Here is a 22,044-nt window from a genome sequence, read left to right as displayed (position 1 = left end):
GCAGATGAACAAAGCGAGTATCACACCTAATGGAAATCTTCAAGTCTCATCCATTCCTATCATACTTTCTTTCTTACTCCTGAAATCTTTCCTTTGACTTATGCATATGTGTGTCACCCCCTACAGCTGCAGCAAAGAAACTGTCTATCCTCCTCCTTATATTCTGACAGAAACCCAATTAGCTAAAAAAAAAAAAAAAAATTAACGAGGTTGCTCATCTTAGAGATGAAAATATTGTATGCCATCACCAGAAAGAAAAATTCAAAGTAAATAAACTGAAAGTTACATGAGCTATATTTGTTATACTTGGTTCTAACCAGCTTAATTTATTAAATGAATCCCTAATTCTTTATAGTCAGCCTGATTAAGGTTTAGTTAATTTTGCACACATGAAATGCATGATAATAGTTGAGTCCTTTTTCCATTTTTTAAAAAAATATGTGGTTTGAAAATAGCTTAGAATTTTCATTTATGCTGTTTTTCCCTTCTGCTCATTAAAAAGAATGAATGAAAATCATTCAGGGATGCATTCCATAGAAAAGACTTGCAAAAGATATAATAGATTAAAATCTGGATCTGTTTATATTTTTTGTTTGACTTTGTACGTAACTTATTTGAACATTCAACTATAAAGATAATATAGTCTTCTTTTATATGAGAATTTTAATGACAGGATTAATGATAAACTTTTCATATGAAGGACAATAGCATAATATCCAATTAGAAAAAACATGAGAAGTGCCTGAAACATGCTATTGAATGACCAATAACAGCCAGAATCAAATATGGTCCAGGTTCCAGTTGGATCCCAAGAGCAAAAATGAATAATGTCATCACTCACTGAGGTGGAGTACAGTATCTTACCCTTCCTCCAGGTCCATTTTCACAGCCCAATTCATCACACACTCTGGTGGCTAAACTCACTGCTGAGATTCTTCGGGGCTGGGTACAGACAATGTTACATTTACTTGTTTCCCGCTCATTTAGGAGCAAATCTTCCAATAAAAAATGTGGTACTTGAGTGCTTTTACCACTCCCTGTTTCACCTGCCACAACTACTACCCGGTGCCTTTTAAGGGTTTCCACAATTGAATCCCTATGTTTGAACACAGGTAACTGTTGTCTTTCCTTTAGAAGTTTTTGATATTTGGGTGTACTTTGCAATTTTCTAAAGAGGTTTCTAACAGGTTCTAAATCTTCTGTATTTGCTGACTCCAAAGACAGTGTAGAAAAATCCTCGTCAGAAACTAAATTTTCCCAAGATTCCTCAGGATCATCAGAATTTTCTCTTTTATTTTCAGAATGCTGTTGTTGCTGTTGCTGCTGCTGTTTCAACTTATTCAAAAGTTTGGCAATAAAAAGATCACGTGGCTTATTAGTTTCCATTTTATTTAATTCTTCCCTTTTCTTTTCTGCATCACTCCACTCCAGCCAAACATCTCGGTAAGTGGGAGGTAGTAACTGATGAACAGACTATAACGGGAGGGAAAAAAAAGCAGTATTTTATTTTCACTACTGGATATCCAAATTCAGCAGATCTAAGCTTAGAAGGATAGTTACATTCTTCTTAAAATGTAATTGAACAAACTAGTAAGTTACTATTTTAAGATACATATGCAAATGATGCAAATTCATAAGTAGCTTATTATTTTCAGGTTTCTTGACTTATTAGCTATGTGATTTTGGGGGCAGTAACTTTTTTGTGCCTTAGTTTCTGCATTTAAAAATGAATAACAATAGTCTCTTCATTATAGTCTCTTCAATGTCTTATGAATATTCTTCATAAGATTATTCCAAAGTTAACTTTAGGTCAGTACATGTGAAGTGCTTATTCCTAGAGCATGGTAAACTATAGAATAAATGTTTATTATTTATTCCTACAGTGGTACTATATAAAATGTAAATGAACCATAGAGCACTTAAAAAACATACAAAACTTCCTTTGAGATTCTGGCAGTTGATTAAAGTTATAAATTAAAGTATTTTAAATGAACTATATTGGGTGGAATCTAATTTTATAGTATGAAAGAACTCAAAATTATCTCTCTGACATTGTAATTTTTACCAAGTAAATATAGCTTACAATACTTTATCTTGCAAACAAAAATAAAGTCATACAAACTTGGCCAGAAATTAGAAAAGAATTACTATTTGGAGTTCCACTTAATTAGCAGCTAAAATTTTCAATGGCTCTAATTTCCCAGTTATTATAAAAAGGAAATGCCAACAAGCCAAGTTTTAAAAAGAACATGAATTCTGTTAAAGAGAATGGAACGGAAACCATTCCTTCAGTTGTACTTTATTCTTATCTTTCCTCAAACTGGAAATATATTATTCATATAGCCTAAAGCTGAAAAAACCAATGTCTATAATGTTAAAGTTAAGAGACAATATAACACTAAAAGAAAACAAGCCAGTGTGGTGGCCTGTAATCCCAGAGCTCAAGAGGCTGAGGCAGGAGGACTGCAAGTTCAAAGCCAGCCTCAGCAAAAGCAAGGTGCTAAGCAACTCAGTAAGACCCTGTCTCTAAATAAAATACAAAATAGGGCTGGGGATGTGACTCAGTAGTTGCTCCTAGGTCCAATCTGTGGTATCCCCCCAAAAGAAAACAAACTTTGAAAAATTCTCTTTAAGTGAACGAAATTGCACTTTTAATCTGTAAATTAGTATAGCTAAAAAATTAGATAAAAAAACTGTCTCTTTTGGACTTCGACTTCTATCGAAGGAGAGAGAGAGATTGAGCTGTGTTTAGGGGGTGAAAGGAAGCCAAACTCAAATGGTTTAGTATCCCTTATCCAAAATGCTTGGGACCAGAAAGATTCTAGATTTTGGAATATTTACATATACATAAGGAGACATTTTGGGGATGAGACTCAAGTCTAAACACAAAATCCATTTATGTTTCATACATACCTATACACATAGACTGAAGACAATTTTATATAATATATTAAAATAATTTTCTTTGTGTATAAAGTTTCTTGGTATAAAATTTTCCATTTGTGCCATCATGTCAGTGCTCAAAAAGATTTGGATTTTGGAGCACAATTTCAGATTGGAAATGTCTAACCTGCACATCCATTATTTCACAAATCATTTTTGAAGCCTCTAGGCCTAAAAAGTCTCACCTGCCCTTTCACTAAACGATACAGGGCTAAAGTAGCTCCCAGGTGCTGAGCTTGCATGCCATCCTCTGTTAAGATTGTAGGGCATACTACTAGGACATCATCATCAGACTTGATTACTCTTACCCTACAGAGGAGTCAAAGAAAAAAAAAAAAAAAAACAACAACACTGAGGTCAGATTATCAATAAAGTGAAAAATCCGTTAACAACTTAAATTTATATTAATTATTTTAATATTTTCATGAAAGATGCTGCATACGAATTTATACACACTATGAACCTGAATGTGAATTCAAGTTGCTCAAATGAGTTTCATTTTATACTTTTCTAAAAGTCATTTCAGTTAACCAGAAAAACATACCTACATTTCCAGTATCTACCTACTGGGACTTTTTCAAAGGAAGGATTTGGACTCTTAGGAAGATTCTTCCTAACCCAATCGATCAGAAATTGTTTGGGAGACTTTCCAGTCCAGCTTCGAGCAGTATAGTCAAAATTTCTTACATCATGAGATTCTTTCTTTTTATCTAAAATGGAAGACAAAAAAATGGTTCTTTAAACTAGTCATGCAGTAATATAAATTCTCTTTTGAGTGATCAAAGTCCTCTTGCCTTTGGGAACAGCACTTTTGGAAGACAACAGGAAAAAGGTTAGACAGAAAGGTTTGCTTTTCCTTAAGTAGTGAACTAGACCATAGAAAATTCTGCATCTTTAAAAGAAACTGTCTTGTTGAGCACTGTGGCACATGCTTATAATCCTAGCTACTCTGGAGACTGAGGCAGAAGGGGTTTCAAATTTGAGGCCAGACTCAGCATCTTAGTGAAACCGGTTCAAAAAATAAAAAGGGATGGGGATGTAACTCAGTGGTATTGTATTTGCCTAGCATGCACAAGATTCTTGGTTCAATCCCCAGTCCCTGCCACACACACTCTTGAGGAATTTATATATTCTTATGAAATGTCCACCTGAATGACAACATTTGGTAGGCTACCCCATAAGCAGTTACTGAAAAATAAGTTAGATGTCACTTTAGTTACTACTACCAACTTCAAAGGTTTCCTGTTATATAAAATATAAAATGAAAATTCCTTATTATTGCCAAAAACCTTCAGTGGCCATTTCTGCCCACCAGTTGCCACTCATCCCTCATGCCCATTATGCTGTGATCACACTGGCTCTCAAGTCAATTCCCCAAATGCTTTAAGTCTGCCTAACTCAATACAATATAGTAGCCACCAGCTACATGTAGCTAATTAAATTAACTAAAATTAAAACTCAGTTTATCAGATATAGTAGTCATATTTTTAGTGTTTCATATTCATATTTCCTAGTAGTTGGATATCAAATTAACTAAAATTAAAACTCAGTTTATCAGATATAGTAGTCATATTTTTAGTGTTTCATATTCATATTTCCTAGTAGTTGGATATCACAGATATAGAACATTTTTTAAAAATATTTTTTAGATGTTGATGGACCTTTATTTTATTCATTTATTTATATGTGGTGCTGAGGATTGAACCCAATGCGTCACACATGCTAGGCAAGTGCTCAACCACTGAGCCACAACTGCAGCCCCTGATACAGAACATTTATATCACAGAAAGTTCTGTAGAACAATGCTGATATAAGCTCTTTTTTCACCTTAGATTTCTAATGTTCTGTCTTGCTTCTTTGGAGGCTTTTTTCACCAGCTTGCTACCAGGCTAATATCTACTCATTTGTCAGATCTCAGAGCTAAAGTCACAGCAAAGCCTTTCCAATCAAATTAGGCCATCCTGATACCTCTATGTTAAAAGCCAGTTTTATTTGATAGTGCACATCACAATTCAAAATTACACATATATCTGTTTAAAGTTTACCATCCCTACTTAGGCTACATACATGAAGAGGGCAGACCAGGTTATTTCGTCCACTACTATATACCCAACACTTGTCATTATGAACAATGATTCAATAAATATTATTGAAAGAATGGATATTTTAATATGTAACAATTCAGTGTAGAACTATAATATGCAATCTAGAAATAAATAAATACTAGCTATATAAATATATAAGTACTAACTATATCAATAATTTACTTAGGAGCACACAGAATTTCATGATCATTTATGTGTGGTGGCATGGAAGGAGCTAGGGAAGGCTTAAAGACGAGCTGCTGTTTGGGTTGTACCTAGGGATAGGTTGGCTAGTAGCACGTAGCAAGAAGAGCAGAGTAACGGAACCATGAAACAACAAATGTTTTGAAGAATGATGTGGCTAGAGTATATATAGCTGAGAAAACAAGGTAGAAAGGTTGGTTGTGGCAAAGAATTCTGAATGCCAGCTAAAGGATTTGACCTTGTTACTGATGTAGTCTTTATCATGATGAAGGTTTCTATCAGGAGGGGTTAGGGATGTAACTCCTGACTTGAGTTCCTGAGTTCAATCCCTAGCACCACGGAGGGGGTTAAAAAGGTGTGTGTTTGTTTTAAATAGGAAACTCTCATTTCAATCTGTGTTACAGAAAAGCACCTGGTGTTTGGAGAATGACTGGACAGGAATGAAGCTGAGACAAGGTATCTGTGATTCCAAAATGCTCTACAAGTAAGTTACCACAATTGTTACTGCTTTAAAAAAAAAAAGCTTATCAAAGTGTAATTACACGGTTACTTAGGCAGTTTGCAAAAAGTCAAAGTAACACACTTTATGACTGATATTTTGTTACTCATAAATTATATCCTGACCACTTTTCCTTCATTTTACCTTTCTCTTCTTCCATAGCAGCTGCAGATTTTTCAAATAAATTAAAGTTCAAAGCACTCTCCCCTTCTGTGGCTATAGAAGGTTTTTTCCTTTCATTTTGTTGATGTGAAACCTTTATGGCCGGGTTGAATACTGGATGGTCTTCTAAAGTTTCCATTTCTACCAAGAAAGATATTTAGTTTCATTTACTTTTTAAATTTTATATTGTTTTTTAAAAAAACTTCATCAGAAATAAATACAAGGGGGTTAGGGTTGTGGCTTAGCGGTGGAGTACTTGCCTAGCACATGTAAGGCACTGGGTTTCATCCTCAGCACCACATAAAAATAAATAAAATAAAGCATTGCGTCCAACTACAACTAAAAAAATAAATATTAAAAAAAAAAGAAATAAATACAAGGAATTGTGTTCATGTCTTTTTCTTGAATGGACATAGTATTTTAATGTATAAATCTGGGGTTGGTGAACTATGTATAACTTCTAGGACAAATCCAGCCTGCTGCCTGTTTATGTGTGGCTGGTGAGTTAGAATGGTTTTTATATATATTTTCAAATGGTTGAAAAAATAAAAATAAGACTACTGGGTGACATGTGGACGCTATATGAAATTTATAGTTCAGTATCTATATAAAGTTCTATTAGAACATAGCCATTCATTTCTATATTGTCTTATGGCTGCTTTTATGTTGTAATAACAGAGTTGAGAAGTCATGACAGAAGCTGTATGGTCCACAAAGTCTACAATATTTATAATTTGGCATGTTATAGAAATAAAGTTTGCCAATCTCAAACATGAACTGTCAGGAAAGAGCAGACATATTTTTAAAAAGACAATACATTTCTACACCTAAGAATTTGAAAATGTTTACCTCTTTGAAATTTCCTTATTTTTTCTTGAGCCTCTCTTTGGCCTTGTTTGTTTTTTTCTAATTTAAAGGTAGCTGCTTGCTCCTTTGCATCCAGAAGTTTTGCTGCAAGAGTCAAGTATCGTTCATTCTGTTCCAAATAAAATAATCGAGAAGAAATAAAAAGAGCAAGATTATCTATGGCACTATATTATATTAAAACCTATGATCTTTTGGCTTGACCCTTTAGCCCAACAGAGCTACTTTTAGGATGTTTTCACTAGAGAAATAAAACAAATGGAGCAGAGAGACATTTAAAAAACAAAAATGGAGTTCTGAGGAAAGCGGATGTGACAAAACAAGGACATGACTCTGCTAAGCAAAAACTACAAGAGTTGAAAGCCAGACTCAAGTTATGTTTTTTTTCCCCCTTAGGTTAATAAATGATGGCAGACTATAAACATAAAGGCATATGATAGAGAAAATAAAAGCATATGTGGTGCTGCTATGAAATAATTGTTAAGAGGAAGAGGAAAAAGACAATTAAGCAAGCAGAACAAGGTGAATTCTGGGACCATTTTGTGTAGAAGCAAACATCAAATGGTATTAAGAGGAGGCTTAGGTATCTCCTCAAATTCACCAAAATCATACTTATCCTTTCAATCTTTCCATATAAGGCACTGATAATACCATCCCTTTACCTTTGTATCTGCCATCTTTGGCTCCCTTAACATTTTTATCCCCAAGGAACGTATCGCCTTAACTTTTTAAGTGGAGAGTTCAGTGGCATTAAGAACATTCATATTGCTGGGCAACCATCGCAATCACAGTGGATCTCCAGAAGTCTTTTCATATGGAAAAACTAAAATGCTATACTGATTAAATAGTAACTTCCCATTCCTCCCCCTCCTCCAGCCACCAGCAACCCCTATTCTACTTTCTGTCTCTATGAACTTGACTATTCTTGGCACCTCATATAAGTGGAGTCATATAGTATCTGCTTTTTGTGACTGGCTTATTTCACTTAGTATAATGTCCTTAAGGTCTACTCACGTTATTGCATGTGCCAGAATTTCTTTTTTTTTAAGGCTGCATAATATTCCTTGTATGTATATATATGAAACATTTTAATTTTTTAAATTGTCAATGGACATTTATTTATTTATATGCAGTGCTGAGAATCAAACCCATTGCCTCACACATGCTAGGTAAGCACTCTATCACTAAGTCACAACCCCAGCCCCTATATGAAGAATTTAACTTATCCATCAAGTACTGGTTGATGTGAATTGTTCCAGCATTTTAGCTATCAAAAAAAAAAAACACTGCTAAAAACACAGTGTAAATATCTCTTCCAAGACTCTGCTTTCAATTCTTTTCAGTATGTACCCAGAAATGGAATTGCTGGATCATAAGGTAATTCTATTTTTAGAGGAACTGCCAAACTATTTTCCACAGAGGCTATACCACTTAATGTTCACACAAACAGCACACATTGGTTCCAATTTCCCCATCTTTATCAATACATTTTTTGTTTTTTGGTAGTCACCACCCTAAATGGTAAGAAGAGGTATCACTTGCAGTGGTTTTGATTTGCATTTCCCTAGTAGTTAATAATGTGGAACATCTTTTTTGTGTGTTTAGTGCCATTTATATATTTTTGGAGAAATATTCCTTAGCCTGTACATTCAGTAAAGCACCAGTTTTTGCTGATTTTTCCTTTGAAATGTCTGTCTTCCTTTCAAATTTCAGTCATTATATCACATCTGAGTAAGTGCAACAGCTACCAAAATGGGTAGGGTAGCTTTTCAAATTACTTTGAACTCCCTCAAACTACTCAATTTGAGCTAAAATGTCAAATTCTTCTTGTCAGTCAGCCAGTCCTATAGTGGCTTTTTACCATGTAGTTAACATTCATTTTCTGGGTATCAAAGTCTTCCAGTCTTAAGTGAATTCATTTATTTACTCCTAACATTTATCTTTGCACATCTATTTTTTTAATACCTAAGGACCTGTGTATAATTCCACCTCTGCACCCCTTGCTTCACATTATTTTATTCATTTGGCCAACTTTCTATCATTCTTTGCCTGTTTGAACTCTATGCATCTTTCAAGTTTCATTTCTTTCAAGTCTTGACCTAAAGCTCCCATCAGAAGACACCTCTTCTTTCTCTGAAACCTAAAGCAGACTTAAATTGCCCTAAAGAATTTTATTTTGGGGCTGGGGTAGTGGTCTAGCAGTAGAGCGCTTGCCTAGAATGTGCAAGGCACAGAGTTCAATCCTCAGCATGAACAAAGGTATTGTGTCCAACTACAACTAAAAAAAAAAAAAAAAATTAAAAAAAAATTTATTTTTGATTTTAATAAGGCACAAGGCTAAAAAACTCGTGTAGGAAAAAAAAAAAAAAAAAGGTTTCTATCCTACCTTACTCTTCTAAACCTTATCACTAATAAGAGCTTTCTGTGTGTCTTCTAAACTTTAAGACTGTCAATATGTGTTTTTCTTTTACACAAATGGATTCATCATATTACACAGTATTCTATAACTTATACCACAATGTTTGTTTTTTCACCTATTGACAAACATGTGTGATCTGCAGTGTTTGGCTATTATGAGTATTTGCATACAATGTTTTCATTTTTAAGGAAATATCTGCACATGAAATTGTTGGGCCATTTGGAAAGTGTATGTTTAACTTTATGAGAAAGGGCCAAAGTTTTCCAAAGTGGTTGTATCATTTCATACTCCCATTAGCAATGTATGAGTTTTCCAGTTGCTCCAAATCCTCTGTAACATTTGGTATTACAGATCTATTTTAAAATTCAGTCATTTTACAAGAAATATAGTGATATCTCACTGTAGTTTTAATTTCTCTGATGACTAGTGATATTGAACATATTTTATGTTCACTGGCTATCTAAATATCTACTTTTATGAGGTGTCTGGTTTTTACAAGTTCTTAGGTAGAAGTCCTTTGTCAAATATGTGTATTTTAATATTTTCTTACCACAACTTGCTTTATTTACTGTAATTATCTGGATCTTACATGTTCCCAAAGACCCTTAACATAAAGGCTTGGCCACTAGCTTCTGGTGGTAGAACCTATAAGAGGTAGGCCTAGTGGAAGGAAGTTAGGTCACTAGGTGAGAAACTTCAAAGAGAATACTGGGGATTTAACCCAGGGGTAATTTAACCAGAGAGCTACATCCCTATATCCCAGCCCTTTTAAAATTTTGAGATAGGGTCTCACTAAGTTGCTCGGGGGGCTTCACTAAATTTCTGAGGCTGGCCTTGATCTTAACATCCTCCTTTCTCAGCCTTCTGAGCCACTGAGATTTCAGGCATGTACCCATGCCCCGGGCAAACATTTCCTCTTTATAAGTGGATTCTCTATGGTATTTTGTCATAGTGACAGGAAGCTAACATATTCCTTTCTTAGCATATTCTGCCTTACATTATTATTTTATCACATGATATTTATTTTCTCTCCAAACTATAGGTTTACTCTGTAAGGGAATGTATTTTACATTTCTTTATTATTTAAAGCCCTACCTCTTACAGGTTCTTTATTATTTAGCACACTCCCTACATGTAACAATCATTCAAAATATTTGATGATTATCTCTTTAAATGCGGGGAAAATGTAACTAACATCTATTAAGAAATTACTCTGGGTCAATTTTTTACTTACTTGTTATTTTGTTCCATCTTTATATCAATCTGTAGAGGTATGTCTCCAATTTACAAATAAGGAAACTAAGGGTCAAAAAGTTAAAAATCGTATCTAGGAATATTCACCTAGAAGCCTACTTACAGGGTCAAATTTCTCTTCCTCTTCTAAACTTTTAGAATTCTCACTCTTATCTTCTTCATTTTGTTGTTCAGCATATCGCAAAATCCACTCTTTCATATTTACTTCCATAGGTTTTTCTTCTTTTTTTGTCTAGGAAGAAAAAGCAAATATCTGAAAGACTTAAAAGTTAGAAAAAGGTGTCAAAATCACCAACTGTCTGTTTTAATACTTCCTCATATGAAAAGTGGGCATATAAAAGTCTCAAAAATCATAATCTTTATTCAGTGAAGTAAAAATGAACGCAAGTCAATTTTACTTTGAGAAGTCTAAACTGGCAAAATCCAAAAAATATTTTTACATAAAGGGGTAAAAAAGAATGAAAAGAACACTGTTAAAAACTAGTATTGCTTCTTGAAAACAGGGGTTTTATGAGGATGATGCTTCCATAGGTGTTTGATAACATGAAAAATATTTAAGTATAATGTCCTAATAAACTACACTTCCTCCCACAATTGTCTTTTATAGAGATTTTAGGTTTGGCCATGTGACTTGCTTCAACCAATGGGAGATTAGCAAGACTGATTAAAGCACAGGCTTGATAAGAATTTGTATACTGGGGCTCATTGTCTGAAAATACAGTTGGGCTTCTATATCTGTTGGTTCTGCATCTATGGATGCAACCAACTTCAAATACAAAATATTCAGGAAAAATTGCATCTGCACATAAGAACTTTCTCTTGTCATTATTTCTCAAGCAATATAGTGTAACAACTATTTATATAGGATTAAAATATATGAGAGGATTTGTCTAAATGATATATCAAATACTACATTGTTTTCTTTAAGAGACCTGAACACCCACAGATTTTGGTATTCTCATAGGTCCTTACAGATAGCAAGAGACAAGTATATTTCTTCTTGGAAGCCAGATGCCCTGTAAGGAAATCCAACTCTTCAGACACCACCACATGAGGAAACCCACACTTACTTATCATGTGAAGAGACTGCACGATGAATGGATGCCTGGATAGTCTCTAGCAGAGGCCATCAGTCATGTGAGCGAAGAAGCCATTTTATTTTATCTTTTAAAATCTTATTAATTTTGTTTTTACTTTTTTGGTTCTTTTTAGTTATACATGACAGCAGAATGTATTTTGACATATTATACATATATGGAGCCTAACTTCCACTCTTGTGGTTGTGCGTGATGTGGAGTTACACTGGTCATGTATTCATATACGAACATAGGGAAGTTATGTCCAATTCATTCTACTGTCTTCCCCATTCCCATCCCCTCAGTCCAATCTGGTGAACCTCTACTCCCCTCCACCCCCATTGTGAATCAGCATCCACATATTAGAAAGAACACACGGCCTTTGGTTTTTGGGGATTGGCATGATAGTCTCCAGTTCCATCCATTTACTGACAAATGCCATATTTTCATTCTTTTTTATGGCTAATATTCCATTTTGTATATGTACTATGTTTGAAGAAGCCATTTTAGATGTTCTAGCCCCAACAGATACCTCCTAGAACAGAACTGTACAGCTGACCCAGAATCATGAGAAATAATAAATAGCTGGTGTAAGCCACTATCTTTTCTGGCGGTCTGTTATTGCAATAATAGATAATTAAGACAGGCTGTGATAGAAAAGTCTGGCAAACCATTTATTATTTTTAAGAAGTAAAAATGTTATAGAAACCTAATATTTGTATTCTTAAAACTATATGTACTTCACTCTGATTTTATATAACTTTTAATGTTTAATTCTTAAATTACCTTAATCTTATGGTCTTCTTCCTGTTTTTTTGTTTTAATTTGCAATGGAGGTGTAATAGTGGCTTGTATTTGAGGAGACTGAAATTTTGCCCTACTTTTAGGTTGCGGCTCTTCAAATTCCTGACTGAATCCTTCAGGAAGCGCATCTTAAGATAAAAACAAACTGTGTTGAAAATAAACATGCATATGATACATAAAACACATTTGCTTTACAACAGATAACAAATATTTATTTGTTAAACATAAATCCTGAAAAACACTTAAGAGCATCTAATTTCCTTCTACCTCTTATCTTCTAAAAATAGAAATCTTAATAATGAGCCTGGTTTTACTTGTCAAACTAGATGTGGGTATACTTATCAGGCTCCCACATTTTTTTTTTTTTTTTGTTAAATATTTTTTTAGTTGTTGATAGACCTTTATTTTATTTATTTACTTATATGTGGTGCTAAGAATCAAACCCAGTACCTCACACATGCTAGGGGCAAGCACTCTACCATTGAGCTACAACCCCAGCCCTTCTCCCCAATTTTTTTTTTTTTTGTACAAGGGATTGAACTCAGCGGCACTCAATCACTAAGCTACATCCCTACCCCTATTTCTGTATTTTATTTAGAGTCAAAGAGTCTCACTGAGTTGCTTAGTGCCTGGCTTTTTGCTGAGGCTGGTTTTGAACTGGCAATCCTGCTATCTCACTCCTGAGTCGCTGGGATTATAGGTGTGCACCACTGCGCCTGCTCCACCAAATTTTTAGAAAGAGATCATAACACTTTCTACTCTTGCTTTCTGTCATAGCATGTGGTAGTATCCTCAATCAATCACAAAAGCTGTTTTCACTTCAGATTCTTTCCAAAGATTACAACCATGATCCTCTATTTAATCAAATGTTATTAATCTAAAGACAGCCCTAATTTGTAAAACCAAAATCCAGGAGACCTAGCCTAATAAATTATAGACAGACAAAATTTAAATTTTCTTGCAACCATAACCTCCATGGAAAATACACTGACAACAGATGAAGGTAAGAACATTTAAAATAAAAGTAAACAGCTACAACTGTGAAACATTTTAAGGACCAGTCAAAAATTTGATATGAATACTGAAACTATTTAAAAACATTTTAGAAACTGAAGAAATTTAATGACAATACTATTTACCATCTGAAAGGTTTAAACAGAGCCAATCCAAGGCAGAATGAAGATCACCTCCATGTAAGAGTGTATTGGTCATGGCATCTTCTATGTCCTTGGTCTTAAATGAAAATGCTTGTAAAGCCATGTATAAATCCTATAAAAAGGAAATATAAAAAAGTCACATGTCAATTTTCTTTCAGTCCTAATTTTATTCTGTCATTCATTTTAAACTAGAAAGTCTGACACAAATTAGAATTTCAGAAATATCTTTTGTGAGGGAAGTGAGGTTATAGCTCATGGATAGACTACTTGCTTAGCATGCACAAGGCCTTGGATTCACTCCCAGCATTACCCCCCCCCCCCCCCAAAAAAAGAGAGAATAAAATAAAGAGAGGGAGAAAAATAGTTATTTCACTCCCTCTTATTTGAAAAGTTAAATGTGCTCACTGTAGTGAGAATTTGGGAACTATAGATATATTTTTAAATGATGGATTAGGAGAGATTGCCCATTTTCTCACTGTTCAAAGATAATATTTGTAGTACAGTATGTTTCCTTTCAGTCATTTTTCTAAAATTTGGAAAACAAATTTCAAATAACATTATAACATAAATCTCTTCCCCAAAATTACTAGAAACTGTTCAACAGCACTTATCACAACATGCCTATTGGTAGATATAATTACATACTTTCGTAAATCTAAACACTGAGAATTTTTTATTAGCAATGCTTCAACGGACATCTTTGTATATAAAGCAGCTTAACATTCTTTCTATAGCATGATCTTTAGATTGGGCAGAACTGGGTTTAAATATAGATTCTGCTTACATGTTACTTATTAATAATCTTGGGCTATAACCTGTCATTTTCTTAAGCCTCAATTCTTTCACTTGAAAAAATGGGATCAAAAACATTACTTTGTAAGATTATTCTATCAGAGAAATGTAAGCAAAGTACTAACAAATAAGGGCTTAACAATGTAATTTTGGGACTGTAACTTAGTTTTCATGTCACAATTTAAATGTATGCACTTCTATCAGGTATAATTTCTTCTCCATTCTTGCAGCCAGAAATCGTCTACATGAAATCTCAAAGGAAACTGAAAAGTCTTTTTTATCTCATATGTGGGCCTTTCTTAAAAATACCCTGGTAAAACTACTAAGGAACTTACAAAGGTCTGCAAAATACCTGTAACTTTTTAGCTGTAAGTCTTCCAGAAATCACTCCCTTGTCAATATTTTGCTTTTTATGTTCATTGATCACTCCAATAATTCTTTGCTCTAGTTTATTATTAATTACCACCTGTTGAGGTCAAAAAGGTCACATTAATTAGAAGCTAAATTATTAAAAGATTAGAAGCATATCAAACAGCTTTTTATCAGCTACAAGCAGATACAATAATAATAATAATAATTTTTTTTAAGACTACCATTCATCTGACCACAATCCTACGTCATACTTCAGGAAAAATGGGATATGAAAAAAGCAATAAAATAAAATTCCCTATCCCTCCCCCCAAAATTATCTTATAAAGCCTCTTGAGAAGACACTGTCCTTGGACCACCCTTGGGTTGCTATGATAAAGACAGATTACTAAATCCTACACAAAATACTGACTAAAGAAAACTTAGAAATGGAGCCCAGAAATCTGCCTTAATGTAAATCAGCCAAAGCACAAAGGCTGAAGGAATAAATGCTACCCTAAAAAAAGACATATCAAATAAAAGTAAAATCTTTTTCTATATAGTAATAATAGGCTATACAAATTCTTTTTCTTTTCTTTTCTTTTTTTTGTTACCCGGGATTGAACCCATGGTTGCATAAGCACTGAACCACATGCCAGCCCTTTTTAAATGTTTTTTTGAGACAGAGTTTTGCTAAGTCCTTAGGGCCTCACTAAGTTACTGAATTTTCGATTCTCCTGCCTTAGCCTCCAGAGTCTTTTGGGATTACAGGCCTGTGTCACCATACCCAGCAGGTTACACAGTTCTTTTGGCTCCTAGAGTTCAATTCCCGTTTTTTCCTACTAATAATTTATCTTTTGTTCTTTCCCTATTTTTAACCTAAGAAACACACAAGCATCTACTACAAAAAAATACCTTTACTGTTTCTTAACTGAATGTGTACTAACAGCTAAGCTAAAAAATATACTTCGGGCATTCAGCCTAGCCAGGAAACAGACAAATAACCCAACATGGCAATGCTTTGCAAAGATATTTTCAGTGTTGTGAAGGGACTTCATGGGGGCCACACAGGTAACAAATGAAAAGGGGAAAGTGATGATATTCCAGGCAGAAAGCAAAGGCTTAAAGGCATAAAAATCATGTGGGATCTGGGGAAACAATGAATGTGCTACAAACTAAAGTTTTAAAGTGGAGAAGAGGCAGGAAAGGTATACTAAGTCAGATCTGAAAGGATTTTATGTATGCCATGCTTAGAAACTTGATACTTTTCCAGACCCTCTCAACATATGTGTATAATTTATTTCTAATTAGTAGAAATTAGTTCTTAGATTACTATGCATAAAAATTTTAAATAACCCATCATTTTCTTATACTTAAGGATACTTTTTTTTTTTTTTTAAAGGGAACATTTCTTGAAATGACTTAAAAACTTACTCACTTTCAAAATAGATTTATCCAGATTTGCAGGACCACCAGAATCATTTGCAGAATTAAAACTATAAATTTTCGGACCTGTATGTAACAGACAACAAATAGTTAAGGCAATTTAATGATTAATATCCATTATATTATTTTCCTGTAAATATTATATGCTGAATTTCAGCTATCCCCTACTTTACCAAACTCAGCAATCTAGTAGTTAGTAATACCCCTCTAAATTTTCTAAACCATTTTATCAATTAACATTCTTCTTGGTTAACCAGTTTCTCTTGAACTACAAATGCCTATATATCTTTCAGGTTAAATCCATCATTAACTTTGTATTTTTTAATCAGATGTTTTTCTTCCTGGCACGTAGCTAAGGCAACTTCTTGGAGAATATGAGATTGTTGGGAGAGAAGATGGTAATTCTGAAGACAAAACACTCTTCCTTGAAAGTGGGAGTGAAATGGAAGTAGGTGTTTCCATCATCTTTTCTTCTTGAACTCAAGCCCAAAGTTGCTGAATTAATTCCCTATGGCTGCCATAACAAATCATAACAAACATGATGGCTGAATACAACAAAAATTCGTAGGGCAGAAGCAAAAAATCAAGGTATGAGCAAGACCATGCTCTTTCTTGCTTTATGCAAGACTCCTTCTTCTCCTCTTCCAAGTTCTGGTAGCCACAGGTGTTGCTTGGCTTGTGATAGTTTAATTCATCTCTGCCTAATTCTTTATATGGCCTTCCTATGTCTTTCCATGTCCTAATATTCCTCTTTTTTCTTGATATTAGTCATTGGATTTAGGGCCCACTCTAAATGTAGGATGATTTCATACTGAGATCCTTAACTAATTACATCTGAAAAGACTTTCCCAATAAGGTCACATTCTGAGATTCCAGGTGGATATTACTTAACCCAACAGTTGCCAAGCCTGTTCCAGTCAAGAAAAACACTGTATATTCTCAGTCCTCTAACAATAAATAACCCGGAAGGAATAAATACTATTTGCAAATTTTTGGTCACATGATCTCTTTATCCTCTTAAAAATTGAGATTCCAGATAGTTTTTATATGGGTTATATCTGTTGATTTAATTTACTACATTATAAATTAACAGGGAAAACTCAAGTATTTATTAATTAAAAATAATAAACCCATTGTTAATATACATAATATATTTACTAATATATATCTATATTTAAAAAAAATAGTTTCCATTTTTTGCAACCCCCCCCCCCCCCTTATATTTGGTGCTAGGAATTGAACTTAGGGACTCATGCAACAAATCTAATTAATAGCTAGTATCTTTGTCAGCTTAGGCTGCCTAACAAAATACTACAGACTTCTGGGTGACTTATCTAACAGAAATTTATTTCTCACAGTTCTGGAGTCTAGGAAGACTAAGATTAAATTGCCAGGTAGGTAGACTTCTTTTCTTGGTATGTAAGTGGCCACTATTTTGCTATACATTGTGACTTTTCCTCTGTGCTTCCTTGGAGAGAGATTGAGCTCTGAGAAATCTCTTCTTATGAGGATACTAATTCTATTGAATCAAGACCCCATCCTTATGACTTCTTTTAACCCTAATCACCTCCTTAGCGATCTCCTCTCCAAATACAGACACATTAGAGGTTAGGGTTTCAATATATGAATTTTGGCAACAGTCAATAATATCGGTTTCTGCATTCAGTCCACCATAATAACACACTTCACGTATCCTCTGGAAAACTCCACTTTACACTCAGGAGAAAATGAGCAAAAGAAAAGACAAGTAACAATTTAAGAATAATACCAGAGGGGCTGGGGTTGTGGCTCAGTGGTAGAGTGCTTGTCTAGCATTCGTGAGCCACTGGGTTCAATGCCCCGCACCATATAAAAATAAAAAAATAAAATAAAGGTATTGTGTCCATCTACAACTACAAAATTAAAAAAAAAATAATACCAGAATCTTATAAAACTTAGCTACTTTTTGGGGGGTAGGGGGTACTGGGGATTGAACTCTGGGGCACTGAACCACATCCTCAGCCCTATTTTGTATTTTATTTAGAGACACGGTCTCCCTGAGTTGCTTAACACCTTGGTAAATTGCTGAGGCTGGCGTTGAATTTGCGATCCTCTTGCTTCAGCCTCCCAAGTCACTGGGATTATAGGCCTGTGAAACTGTGCCCGGCTACCTACTTACTTTTATAAACCCTAAAATAAGGAAATTTTTTTTTTCTCACTTTGAGACACTTAAACATCAAATTTAAGTGTTGCTTATTATGGTTTCAAAAATCGAAGTCTTTGGCTTACATTAAATTCTGTAAGATTTAATATAATTAGACATTTTAAAAGAAAAAAACTTTTTGAAGGTAACTATTGGAAAGTAACTACTGTTCTTTTACTTTTGGGCAGTTTGAACAAGGGATATTTGTGGTTTCCTGAATTTCTGCTGTGCTGAGGTACTGAAGGCTACCTGGAATATTTTAAAAGATAATAAAAATTCTATAATAGTGTTAAGTTTTCTTCTAGTCTTAGACTTTACCTTACTTCTAGTAGTTTCTCTTATAAATTCATGTCAATAGTCATAGAGTGCATTTCTGGAGAGTCTTAACTGTTATTGTAAGCTCAAGCACACAATTAGCATCCACAGTTATAACCCTTCTTTGTGTGTATGTGTATGGTACTGGGGATTCAACTCAGGGATCTCTACCACTGAGCTATAATCCCAGCTCTTAGACAGGGTCTTGCTACAGAAGCTTGCCTTAAACTTGTGATCAAATTCTCCTGCCTATATACCATTTTTGGGGGAGGTACTGGGGATAGAACTTAGGGGCACTCAAACACTAAGCCATATCCCCAGCCCTATCTTGTATTTTATTTTAGAGACAGGGTCTCATTGAGTTGCTTAGCACCTCGCCATTGCTGAGGCTGGTTTTGAACTCATTATCCTCCTGTCTCAGCCTCCCAAGCCACTGGGCTTCTTTAACCAGCATGAATAGATTCCAAGATTTGGAATGCACAACTTTTGATGAAAATCCTCCATTTAAAATGTATCTATATTTCCTGACATAGTACAAAGTACAATAAGCAAAATCCAGAGTTTTATGATGCATTACTACAAATATAATACTTATGTAATGAATCTTAGAGAAACTATTGAAAATGCTTAGCTTATGTTTTATTGATTTCCGAGACTGCTTTAATTTTCTCTTTTGTGATTCTTTCTTCTTCTCTCCTGTCAGCTGCCAATTTTCAGAATGTCAACCTAACAAACACTTCCCACCCTCAGCTTTTCTCTGTTACACAGCAAAAAGTGAAGGTGCCAGAATAAATGAGATATTCAACCTTATTAAGTTAGTAACTCTAAGTTTAAATACAATTCTAAGTCAGTAGGCCATGGAATGAAGTTGGTTCTTACTCTTTTGCCAAGAAAAGTGCTTGACAGCTACTTTCCTTACTGCATATAGACATTTTCCAGTAAAATTTGGTTCTGTGTTGCAAGTAGTAGATGTTACAGGAAATCTAACTAGAAGGATGGTGATATGTAGCATCTCCAAAAGTATTATGAGTTCCAAGTTTATAAATCTGAAAGGTCATGGAATAATGCAACATTTATAACTGTCTTTTAAAATTTTATTATATTGAAGTTGAGGCAAAGAAACTGATTTTCTCAAAATGATTTGGCTGATAAAAAGAAAATTAGCCAGAATCAGTTTCATATTGCCAAGTACTCTTTCTTTTGAAACATATACATTTTATACTGTTTTGTATTTTAGATCCAACAATGATGCTACTGCCCTCAAAAGACAATTGCTTTTGAGTTGTTAGACTGTCTTCTAATCAAGGTTATACATTGCTGTGGTCAAAATAAGATCTTGTCTCTATCCTCATGGCGCTAATATTCTGAAGTAATATAATTACCAAGCAACTTATTACCCAAATAAGCTATGAAGAGGAAGTACAGAGTGCCAAGAGAATAAATGAGTGAATTGATGTAATCCAAGCAATTATGGCCTGTGGAAAGTATACACTACCAGAGGAGCCACCTGACTGATCATTTTAAATTGCAAACTGGTTAATGTATGTTCCCTATTTAATATCAACACAAACCCCTTTGCACAAATCCCAAACTGGTTAATGTATGTTCCCTATTTAATATCAACACAAATCCCATTGCACTTGGTCTGGACCCTTCCTAGACCTCAGATGTCATTTAACACACTCCTTCTCATCTCATTTAAACTTTACTATTTTCTGTCCTTCACATAATGTTTTATTTTGGTGATCTCACCCCCAAATATTTAAAATGACATATTTTATGAGTTTATTCATGACATCAGTCTCCCAGTATTACTTCCCTCTTAAGATTTTAATTCTTAAATAAATTCAGATTTTCAGAAACGCTTTCTGTTGGAAGAAAAAAATTATTGAGCCTCTTATTTTAGTCTCATTCATACCATGACAAAGCTGCTGAACTAATTATAAGTAGACTAAAGGCAGTGATGCTTCTAAGGCAAAAACACAGAAACATAAAGGACAAAGAGGACTCAGAAAGGGCAAAGTAGGGAAAGGTCTTACATCTCAAGGCTTTTTTAACTGTTCCCTCTGCCTAGAATGCTCTCCACCCATTTATTTGGGTAATTAAACTTAATACGCCTCCTTTGCTTAAATATCACCTTCTGTGTGATGCTTTCCCTGACCACCCTCTTTAAAATTCAATCTCTCCACACCTTCCTCTCTATTCCACCTAACCAGTTTTATGAAAACTTCACAGCACTTACTGCATCCAATGTAGAAGAGAATCTTCTGCCCCCAAATGTCCCCACCATTTTTCCTCCTTGCCTTGCTATAATGTAAGCTCCTCAAGAACAGTGATGTTTTATTCTTATGGTACCCCAGTGCGTAAAATTTTGCCTGGCATATAGTAGCTCTTCAAAAACTTTTTTGATGAAATGAGAAAACAAAAGGGTAAGAATACCCAAAATTGTGCCAAAAGCCCATTTGATGGCACTAATGGTTTTATACAGCACAATTTTGATATACTCTGCTATGTACAATCCTTCAAAGTATTTAGAAAGATACAAAGAAATGGAACAACTCTCTATGTGAGGAAATAAAAAGAATTGAGTGCCTTACCACTTTTCCCCCTCCAAAGTAGGCCTATTATCTGAAAAGATTCAAAAAGAAAAACAAACAAAAAATTCTGTACAAATTTAGTAGATAACCTCTTGTCTTTATTTCCTTTCTTGATTTCTTGGCTTTGATAATTTCTTTGAATTTTTCTTTATCACCTATCCATGGATTCTTTTGAGTGACAATCTGCATAACATTAGGGATGAAGATATTAATACATATCAAATATATTCCATAATTTTGTAGGATATATAAAATATGTAATCCCTCATATACCATAAGGCAAGACCTAACTGTCAAAAAGAATGATATAAACAACCATAACACAATAGTTAAGGATATCAGGATGAATTCAAAAAGGAGTTGATACCTAATATGGTATTATAGAGTTTTGATAGATGTTCTACAGACAGATGGCATTCCACAAAGAGAAAATGGCAGACAACCAATAGTTTCATTTAGAGCAATAAAAATGCACCAGATGTCAACATACTTTATATACAACCAGAGACATGAAAAATTGTGCTGTACACATGTAGTAAGAATTGTAATGCATTCCACTGTCATTTATTTATTTATTTTAAAAAATCAATTAAAAAAAAAGAACACAACAATAAGTATTAGAGAGAATGTGGGGGAAAAGGCTCACTCATATATTGCTGATGGGACTGCAAATTGGTTCGCCCAATATGGAAAGCAGTATGGAGATTCCTTGGAAAGCTGGGAATGGAACCACTATTTGACCCAGTTATCCCACTCCTCCGTCTATATCCAAAGGACTTAAAAACAGCATACTACAGGGACACAGCCACATTATGTTTATAGCAGTAAAATTCACAAGAGCTAAACTGTGGAACCAATCTAGATGCCCTTCAGTCAATGAATGGATAAAGAAAATGTA

At 34.3% G+C, this 22,044-nt stretch overlaps 1 protein-coding gene across 1 annotated transcript in view; it reads right to left on the bottom strand.

Annotated features, from left to right (window-relative positions):
- The window catches only part of Dhx29 (DExH-box helicase 29), a 46,530-nt gene that overhangs the window by 21,051 nt on the left and 3,435 nt on the right, over window positions 1-22,044 (bottom strand). Inside the window, exons 2-11 of the mRNA XM_027938161.2 lie at window positions 16,045-16,118; window positions 14,611-14,724; window positions 13,449-13,578; window positions 12,292-12,437; window positions 10,533-10,661; window positions 6,742-6,868; window positions 5,875-6,033; window positions 3,488-3,653; window positions 3,129-3,252; window positions 865-1,473 (exon numbers count right to left, since the gene is read on the bottom strand). Coding sequence (XP_027793962.2) covers window positions 865-1,473; window positions 3,129-3,252; window positions 3,488-3,653; window positions 5,875-6,033; window positions 6,742-6,868; window positions 10,533-10,661; window positions 12,292-12,437; window positions 13,449-13,578; window positions 14,611-14,724; window positions 16,045-16,118 — 1,778 coding nt within the window. The remainder of the gene's footprint in view (window positions 1-864; window positions 1,474-3,128; window positions 3,253-3,487; window positions 3,654-5,874; window positions 6,034-6,741; window positions 6,869-10,532; window positions 10,662-12,291; window positions 12,438-13,448; window positions 13,579-14,610; window positions 14,725-16,044; window positions 16,119-22,044) is intronic.

The sequence above is a fragment of the Marmota flaviventris genome, chromosome 5, assembly GCF_047511675.1.
Source record: "Marmota flaviventris isolate mMarFla1 chromosome 5, mMarFla1.hap1, whole genome shotgun sequence".
NCBI lineage: Eukaryota > Metazoa > Chordata > Mammalia > Rodentia > Sciuridae > Marmota > Marmota flaviventris.
The sequence above is the reverse complement of the archived record's forward strand: the minus strand, read 5'-3'. Positions and strand labels throughout refer to the sequence as shown.